Source organism: Mastomys coucha, unplaced genomic scaffold, assembly GCF_008632895.1.
Source record: "Mastomys coucha isolate ucsf_1 unplaced genomic scaffold, UCSF_Mcou_1 pScaffold1, whole genome shotgun sequence".
NCBI lineage: Eukaryota > Metazoa > Chordata > Mammalia > Rodentia > Muridae > Mastomys > Mastomys coucha.
This window is the reverse complement of record NW_022196891.1, coordinates 75,896,012-75,905,726: the sequence shown is the minus strand read 5'-3', so window position 1 is coordinate 75,905,726 and position 9,715 is coordinate 75,896,012. Positions and strand designations below refer to the sequence as shown.

At 48.2% G+C, this 9,715-nt stretch overlaps 1 protein-coding gene across 1 annotated transcript in view; it reads left to right on the top strand.

Moving 5' to 3' along the window:
- Smyd3 (SET and MYND domain containing 3) overlaps positions 1-9,715 on the top strand; it is a 585,040-nt gene that overhangs the window by 493,047 nt on the left and 82,278 nt on the right. The window contains exon 10 of the mRNA XM_031390983.1: positions 820-994. Coding sequence (XP_031246843.1) covers positions 820-994 — 175 coding nt within the window. The remainder of the gene's footprint in view (positions 1-819; positions 995-9,715) is intronic.

The window sequence follows — 9,715 nt, the reverse complement described above, 5'->3', positions numbered from 1 at the left end:
CCTCCCTCCCTCCCTTCCTTCCTTCCTTCCTCCCTCCCTCCCTTCTTCCCTCCCTTCCTTCCTTCCTTCCTTCCTGTTTGTTTCTCTTTCTCTCTATGTGGTCCTGGCTGTCCTAGAACTCACTCTGTAGGCCACACTGGCCTGGAACTACCAACTGCCCCTGCCTACCAAGTGCTGGGATTAAAGGTGTGCACCATCACACCCAGACTTTAATATTTTCTTTCAGTGTTTAGGTTTCAAGTAAGAATACATGTAATCCAGTTAAGTATAGGTTTGGATCGCCTTGTTTTATAATAAACAAATGCGTTTTTTCAGAAGGCGGCACCAGCCGCAGGCCTGTGCACGGGTGTGGGTTAGGCTCCATGCATGCCCAGGACTTGGATGAGTCAGGAGCAAACGCGTGCTTCTCCTTTCTCTGAAGGGATTCTCTTAAACAGAAATAATTCCACAGTAAATAATTGGAAGCGGAACTTAACCTTTAGTCCAGTTTAATAAACACCTTCACTCACTTCTCAACTAAGTTAAGGAAAGATATACAAGTATGAAGAAGGACTGTTTGTTTCTTTGGGAGTTTTAATTCTCTTAAAGTACAGGCTGGGCTAGAGAGCCGTTTGCTGGTGTAAACAAAATTTATCTCGCTAAGATGCCACTTGAATGTGTTTTTGTCTCTCAAGTACGTTTCCAGGCTGCTCCTCTATGCAAAATACTGGGCACCTCCCCCCCTCCATGCCTAGAAGCTCTTCAGCTCCTTAGAAGGCTCCGCTTACCTCTGTGTTTTCTTGATAAAGACAATGAGTCCCTTAACTACATTAATAACAGAGTGGGAACAGGTTCTGGCCCTGTGCCAGGAGATCATAACCAGCAACTCCGAGCGGCTTCCCGACATCAACATCTACCAGCTGAAGGTGCTCGACTGTGCCATGGACGCCTGCATCAACCTGGGGATGCTGGAGGAGGCGCTGTTCTACGCCATGCGCACCATGGAACCGTACCGGTGAGTGCAATGCAGGGCTGGGACACAGCTGCCTCCGCTGTGGGCACCGGATGGGGTGGCCACTGTTAAGTCATTCTGACTGATATAAGACTGCATTCCTATCAAGCATTCCCACCAGCGTTTACCACATGAAACCAAGCCTTGTCTCCCGTCATTCCCGTCTCTTCACACATCCATCAGTCACCGGCAAAGGTGCTTCTAAGATCCTGGCACTCTGCTTGTTTTGAAATGAGTTAAATCCTGTTGCTGTGTGGAATGGGTGATCATAATACGGTGTGAGGCCTGCAGTGCAAGGACAAGAAGGGAGGGGCCAAAGAGGAGCACGTGACTCAGTCCTCTCTCAGGACCGCCAGTGCGGGTGAAGGAGGTAGACGTGATGCTCTGAGGTTGACAGTGGTGGTGGGTCTCCTCTGTTTGTCAGAATGGCTGTTTGTCAGAGCGGTTGTGTGCACACTGTTGGCCCTTGTAGCCATCTTGTGACCAGGTAAGAGAATGGAGGCGACTCTTCTCCAGTGCGTCATTGCATCAGAGAGGAAACTATTGGTGAACTATGGGTAATTCATTACATTGTGTGCTGTGCACGCACGCAAGTGTGTGTATGCATGTGGCATGGTGTATATGTGTATGTATGTGTGTGTGTGTGCACATGGCGTCGTGTGTGTGTGTGTGTGTGTGTGTGTGTGTGTGTGTGTTTGTGTGTGTGTGTGTGTTTGAAGGCAGGACCTAGCTCTGTGGCTCAGGCTAGCCTCCAACTTGTAATTCTCCTGCCTCAGCCTTCTTTCCTGTCCTGGGCTACAAGAATATGCCACCATACCAGATGGAGAGATACTTTTTTGTGCCTACACTCAGCTCCTCCAGGTGTGTCTGTGCTTGCCCCTAGGTGGTCTTATAATGTGGAAGAGCTCTGAGGGGAAAAGGCCAAAGGTTTGGACAGTGCAGCGACCGTTTTCCCTGGGCGAAGAAGAGGAATTGAGGCTGAGAACAAGCCATGGGGGGTGGGGGGAGGAGGAATGCAGAGCTGATGAATACTCTGAGATTAGAGGTACCCAGTACCCAGCACAGGACAGGTAGCCACAATGAAGACAGTGGATACATGGGATGGAAAGGGGACAGTGTTTGCAGAGCAGGACACCTTTCCTGGAAGATGTAAACTTCCCCATTTTACAGATGATGCATACATGGCCTAGCCAAAGAGGGTGGGGCACGGGGAGAATCCAGGTCTAGACCTATGGGACCTGGGACAACAGGTTCAGGGAGTGGTTGGAAGTGAAGTAAGGTGGGGCACTACCTGTCCCCACTGGAGGGAAGCCTCCAGTGATAGACGTCAGGGAGGGGAAATTACCTCGATCTGCATGTCAAGAACAGAGGCAGGTTGAAGATCTAGGCTGTCAATATTGAAAGAGTTAGCCATCCCGTGTGTGACCCTAGGTCAGCAGTCAGATCTGGGTCAAAACTAGTTGTGGGCTGAGAAGAACCCAAAGATAGCCAAGGCCCCCGTAGACAGGTAGGTGTCAGAGACCCACAAGCCAGCCAGCAGCTCCAGACCCAAGGGTGTTTCCAGACTTTGGCAGGTGGCTAGCTGCTTTTGTTTCCTTGTGGTGAACAGCTTTGGGGCTGTCTGTGAGTCAGCTCTAATCTAACGTGTAAGATGCCGCCTGGAGGGCTGAGACCAGAGACTTTCCCATGAGCAGTGGAATGTCTGTTCAGGGTGAGGAATCTTGTGGGTTTTCTGAAAGAATGAATCGAATACAGAGAGATAAGGCCCGCTCTCTCAGAGTCGTACCCAGCGTTGACGTGGCGGGCAGTCTGTGATGGTTGGCTCAGTCTCTGAAGGCTGGGGCCCGGCCTCCGGAGCCCAGAACACAGGCAGCACAGTGAATGGATGGACCCAGGCCAGGAGCTGCAGACTGAGAAACTCTGCCTTTCTGTAAGGCTCTGTGGCAGCACCGGTCCCGGTCCCCCATCCTTGGCTGGGCTGGCTGGCCTGTGAAGCAGATTCCTGCCTCATCCCTTCACTTTGCCATCTAGTCTCCCCTGCCAAGGCCAGCTAGTAAGCTGTAGTAGTTCTGACTGCATTTTGAATCCTCTTTTGTACGTGTGCACAGGGACTTCTGCACAGGCTTGACCCAGCCCCACTCAGCCGTCAGTTTGGCCGGCGGGCACTCAAGTCAAACAGAAACTGTCTGCATAGGTGGAGGCCAGTGAAGTATCCCCCACAGCATACTCCCTCGTGTGTGAGAAACTTCCGATTACTTTTTTTGGCGGCGTTGGCCAGTCACGTTCTCCCTGTAAATGCGTGTTCTGTGCTTGTGCATAAAGACAGGTTTTCAAGCCTGCCTCAGTGTCTCCTCCCTAGGGCTCTATGAGGGATTGCTCTGCAGCACCCTGCCCTGGTCCACGTCCAGTGAGTAGATGTGGCCATCAGAGGGACTGTAGAGCCAACACAGTGAACAGTCTAGAGACAACACGGTTATGAGACTCAAGGACCACACTTTGCCCTTTCCCTTTTTAGCTCAGGACATGTAAAAATGGCGATCACAGACCAACGGGTGAGATATCCCATGAGCCCCTGACAACCTCGGGACAGTAAGGGAATGGGAAGGTGGCGATGGCTTTCATGGGCTGTCAGTTAAGGACTGACAAAAGGACTAGCAAAAGGGCAGTTCTCTTCTTGTCAGTGAGAATGGGCTTGGCAGGAGGAGAAGAAAAGTGGGGCTGGAGGCTGGCCACCATGACGTGTTTATGAGTAAGGAGGTATCCATAACCCAGAGAGTGCCAACATTACACGGTTGTGACACCACCTGCCATTTTGCTAGTCCTCCACAGTGGCCTGTGGCTGCTCTAGGCCGGCCTTCGCTGCCATTTAGCCAAGGACACAGGCAGTTAGCAAGGCCCAGGTCACTGAGCTGTGACTGGATTGCCATCTGCAGGAATAATTTGACAATGTCAATGTGCTATTTGCTGTGCCTGGATTGAGGTCAAGTCTTGACTGAGCACTTTGTCAGTCGTGACCTTGAGTAAGCTTGAACTGCTGACCTTGGAGGACAGTGTGTGCAGATGTCTTTGTCCAGCCCACTGCCTTCAACCCCCTGCTCTGTGACTCACTTATCTTTACCCAGTAGATCTTATTTAACTTTATGGTGCAATTTACTACAGACCTTTTTTTTTTTTTTATTTTTTAAACTCAGTCTTCCACAAGGCAAATGTCTGTATACATACCTCATTCTCTTAACAGATGTATGCTGTGCCATCTCAGAATCGTGCCGTGGTTTGATTTCCAGTCCGTTCACTGTGTCAAACCATGCAACGATTCGGATCAAACCATTTGATTCCTCTGTGTGAGCTGAGGTGGTCAAATCCTCATGGCATATGCGTGGCATAGCATGTCAGTAAAATTCCTAACTGCACTCCTGCTCTAATATAAGTCATGCTCATTTCAAATTTGGGTAGTTGTCATCCCCAAATTGTATCCTACCCACGACAAAGTCACTTTGTTCTCAAGGGAATATGAATAAGATGAATCTGTTCATGTATTATCATCTTCATTATTATTAAGTAGTAGTAGTTATAATAGTTGCCCTGATCTAAATTTATTCCAAAATATATCAGGGCCTTCTCCTCCCCCTTAAGCAAAGCCTAGGGTGAGATTGTTGATATTCACTTTGGTCACAAATAGTACTTTTGTGTCCCTGGAAATGACACAGTGTGGGCCCCCCGGGGGCAGTGCAGAGAAGAAGCAATGGAAAGAACACTGGAGGCCCGGGTGCAGATGTCCACGGTCCTGTGCCATAGAGAGTTGCGAGAAGGGGGGTGTGCCTGGGAGAGGACGCCAAAGGAACAGGACTGCAGCTCAGATGGGCGTCTGTACTTTCTTGTCAGTGAGAATGGGCTTGGCAGGAGGAGAAGAAAAGTGGGACTGGAGGCTGGCCGCCATGACGTGTTTACGAGTAAGGAGTTATCCGTAACCCAGAGAGCGCCGGCATTACACGGCTGTGGCACCACCCGCCATTTTGCTAGTCCTTTTGTGACTAGCCCATCACTTCTGGGGTTTCTCAAGAGAACAGTTAACTGAGAGCCCAAGGAAATGGCCGGACCAGTGAGGAATACAATTTTCTCCTCGGATCAAGTGCCTTTGTTTCCTGTGATTCGTTGACTGATCTGAACATTTCATTCATTGTTCGGTCTCCTTAAAGCCTGGTATAGACTGGCTGTCTACAGCTAAGGCCTTCCCTATAGCATCACTAGCCCTGGTATAAGCTGACTGTCTACAGCTAAGGCCTTCCCTATAGCATCACTAGCCCTGGTATAGACTGGCTGTCTACAGCTAAGGCCTTCCCTATTAGCATTGCTGGCCCTGAATGCCAGTTTGGCATCAGTCTGCTACACTCTGACATAACCTTGTAAATTATTTCACTCAGGAGGCCTTAACAACACATTCTCATCATGTCCCCACATGGCACCCCACATGGTACAGGGCTGCCCCAGAGGTTTTTCTATCTGTCTCAGTCTCTTTTTATAAAGCCGCAGCATTGGATTAGGGCCCACCAAGAAGGCTTCATTTTAACCTAATTACCTCTTAAAAAAAAAAAAAATCCTAGCCCCAAATGCTGCCTCATTTTGAGGTCTGCAAATAAGGGATTAGAGAAGGATTAGAATTTAGCCCATTTTCTTGGCGGCCAATGTGCAGCTAAAATGCTGGCTCCTCCCTGTTTGTAAAAATTACCTGTCCCAAGGATTGGTCCCTCTGCATCTATTTTTTCACGGGTGTGGGCCTAGTAGTCACCTGTCATTCTTGGAAAAAAAAAAATAGCCTTTTAGCTTGTAGGGCCTCTGAGTTCAGGAGCTCCAAGGGTATGCCACAGCCTTTGTCAGCATGGGTAGGAGCAACTAGATTCACCCAGGACACTAGCTGGCCAAGGAGGGAAGCCAGCACCTTCACCCACTGCCTGCCCTCAGCTCTGGTTACTCATGCTCCAGGACGGAGTCTCACTGCTGAGCTCTGCGGCTTCCTGTGCCAGCTCATGGGGCGGACTGCAGAACCCTGTTGTCTGCCTGTCTGGCTTGTCCTGGTGGGCAGTCTTTCTTCCCGGCATTCTCTACTCTATGCTGGGTCACAAATGCCAATGCCCCTTTCTTTCAAATCCCATCATGGTGGACAAACAACCAAGAAGAAGCCATTCTCCACTCTTGGGGCCAGACCACCGGAAACATGTACTGTTTTGTGTTCAGCTGTGTCTAGGAGCAGTGCGTGAGAAATTATCTCCAGGCTTCCTACTCACAAGAATATTCCCAGAATAAACACATTTTCCATCTCCATTCACTTTTTTCCCTCTTACACTTGCCCCAAGGTGTTACAGAAGCTCTTTGGCTCTCCTGACAGAAAATCTTCCCTTTCTTATTATGACAAATTGTAGCATGAGCAAAGGGAGACGGATCTGAGGGAATCTTTGGGGATGCGGTGTCTTCCTCCCATTGAATCAATCTTGTGGTTGGCTGCCCTTACTGCTAGCTACAAAGCTGCCATTTCTCTTCCTTTTCTACCTCTTGGAGGAGAAAGTAGGCCGTGTGTGTGTGTGTGTGTGTGTGTGTGTGTGTGTGTGTGTGTGTGTACAAAAAAATAGATATAATGTTGAAAGGCTTAAAAATGTTTAAACTAATTTGAAGTACATGTGAAGCTTATACTTTATGAATATAAAAATTTGGTCAGTACATATATTCCATGCCACTTGTTTGTATATTCTGAATAAAATCCATATTGAGTTCTTTTAGAAATTCCCCAAGGTTGGATGAATGGACTATCAACTAAATTGCACAAAGAAAACTGATTTCTCAAGCCTCATAAATGCGATGAGAAAAGAGAATGATGATAACATTTGTAAAGAGCAGTAAGAGGTCCTTGAGAGAAATGAGAAGATGGCGCTGAGCAAATGTCCTTCAAACTCGCAGTTGCAGCTTTGGAGATGGCCAAGTTATTCTGAGCAAGAAAAACAACCTCTGAACTAGTTAATAAAAAGCCCTTGAGCTTGTTAAAGCAGACTGCCATGAAAAAATGGTTAATATTCTCATTGTTCAATGTATCCAAGGAAAGAGGCGCAGCCAGCTGCTAAGGTAGACAATGGGCGACCAGAATCCCGGAACAAGGGAGGCCCCAGTCCCGGTAGTGTGGGGGTGGGGTGGGGGGTGGGGGGTGGAGACAGCACCCTGCTCTGCAGAGAGTGAAATGGATGATAGAAATTGCTCTGTCTACACAAAGGACACCAATCATACTAACGCTGCCCTTCAGAATTAAAGAGGAGACAATCTGCTCTCACTTGTAATGGGAAGAATCTCTGTAATGCCCTCTCAGAGTGAGATAAATCGAGTGTGCCCACTCTGAAAGCATCTTCAGCTGTTTGTTAACCTCAGCTTTCTAGATGGGGAGGTAAAAGGACCTGAAGAGCCCTCCTTCTTCACCTTTTGGCGTTCTCAAACCCAAGGCTGATGGCTGCCATTTATTAAGAGCCTGCTGTGGTCCAAGCGATTTGCCCATCCTTGTAGCCCTCGCAGCCCCACTGAGGATGCACTTAGCCCGCCCCGCCCTCTAAGGGAAGGAGCTGATACCCTCAACACTTGCACTTCAGTGGTAGAGCCATGGCCTCAAGCTTGATCCTCAGGCACAATTATTTTACTTCTTTTAGAAAAGCCTTTGAGTCAGAGGGCATTTGAGTTCTGGTTTGAATAGCAGATGTCCCCAAAGGCTTAGGTGTTGAAGATTTGGTCCCACGGTAGTCAAAGTTGATTGGATCATGGTGGCTCTTTCTACATCAAGGGACTGATCTGTTAATGATTTCATAGCGGAGTGACTATAAGAAGGTGAGACTTAATTAGAGGAATGTGCTTTTGAAGGGCGTGTCTGGAGTGTCTCTAGCCTCTCTTCTTCTCTTCTTCTCTCCCTCCCTCCCTCCTTCCCTCCCTCCCTCCCTCTCTTGCTGTCCTCACTGCTGTAAGGTAAGAGAAACCCTACCTCATGTTATTGCCTTGATGCCCTGCCTCATCTTAGACCCAAAAGCAACAGAACAAGGCACCCATGGACCGAGGCCTCTGAGACTACAACCCTAAACAAGCCCTTCTGGTCACACTTGACTGTGGGCGGGGTTAGTATTTTGTCACAGTGAGGGCAACATTGTCTGATTCACCAGATTTGCTTGATTGTAAAGCGGAGAGTCACCACACTCACGCTGCCGAGAGCTGTGGTCGGCTTTTCTCTCCCCCACCCCACCTTCCCACTGTAGATGGACTCTGAACCAGTCCATCATGATTGACAGAAACCTGATTTGATGTGTGCACACGCAGAAGGGCCCTTGCTGCCCACTGAGCTTGACAGCCAGGGGCAGGTCAAAAGTGCCGCGATCCAGGGTACTAGGGAACTGTCCAAGCCGTACACCATCTTTCCCTCCCCCTCCTTTCCTACAGCATACAAGAAGACAGTTTCAGCACCTCCAGTTCACACCCTTTGACTCCACAACAGGATGTGTTCTGTGCTCCCCAGAGCCACGTTTAACAGTGTGCATTTTACAGAGACCACATTGAGTCTCCATCTATTGCTATGAGAGAGACAGGCACTGGCAGTTCCTTCAGGGATGTAGGGTATGGGACATCCATCTTGCAGGAGCTTGGAGGATCAGTAGATTCCATCAGCTGGAGGAATGGTGTCTACAATGTTCTTCCACTCAGAAACAGCCTGGTGAAGTGGCATGTAGAAAAGAATTAAAAGGGAGGAAGGAGACCCAACGGCCAGTAAACCAGACATTGGAATTCTGCAGGAACCAATGCCTAGAATCTCAGAGGCGGCAGCAAAGCTCGCTTGGACCAAGCTGGCTTCTTCGAAGGAAGACTTAATTATAAGAGGAAAAAAGGTGGATCTGGGAGGCAGGCAAGGTCACAGCTGTGGGACACGAGTCACAGAGGTGGCGTGCCCGCTCCGTTCTGTGAAGGTTCTTGGCCCCTGGTGTGTGTCATCTATTTCTGTCCGTAGACAGCTCTGTTCATGTTGGAGATGCCGCCAGGAAGAGTACACCTGGATTTCAGCAAGAAGTCTGAAAGCGTCCCTGGTGCGTTTTCTATAGATAGAAAAATACGGACTGGCGAGATTTAGTTCCACCTTTGAAGCAGCTGTCTCTGCCCCCTAGTTACTAGCAGATTGATGGGCCCTTTGGGGGAAACGAGTAGGGATATGCCTCTAAGTGGCCTTTAAAAAAATGGTCCTAAGTCATCATTTTTATCTGAGTGAATAAAATGAGTAAATAGAACTTACGTAATCCTATTTTTCAAGGGATTCAAAGCTGGGAAGAATAAATAATACTTCAGGGGGCTAAACCAAGTACAGAACCATCATTCTAATCAGAAACATTTAGTTGGTATCAAAAATGAGCAGAGGTATATCAGAAGTGTATATTTAGAGCTTAGGAGGCAGTAAGTTAATACAATTGACATCTATTTCTATACAGTGTATATGTGGGGTATCTGTGTATGTACTAGTATATACAAAGCATTATGATCAGCTGTATGGCATATATTCTTAAATTAAAACAGTTTCTAACTATAAGAAGATAGATTTTAGGTCCTAAAAACATCCAGACTTCTAAGGCTGGAGAACTGGGAGATCCGTTTGGTGGCTGCACTGTTCTAGAACAGAGGACATTCTGGGCAGGAGCTGCCTTTTTTTTTTTTTTTTTTTTTTTT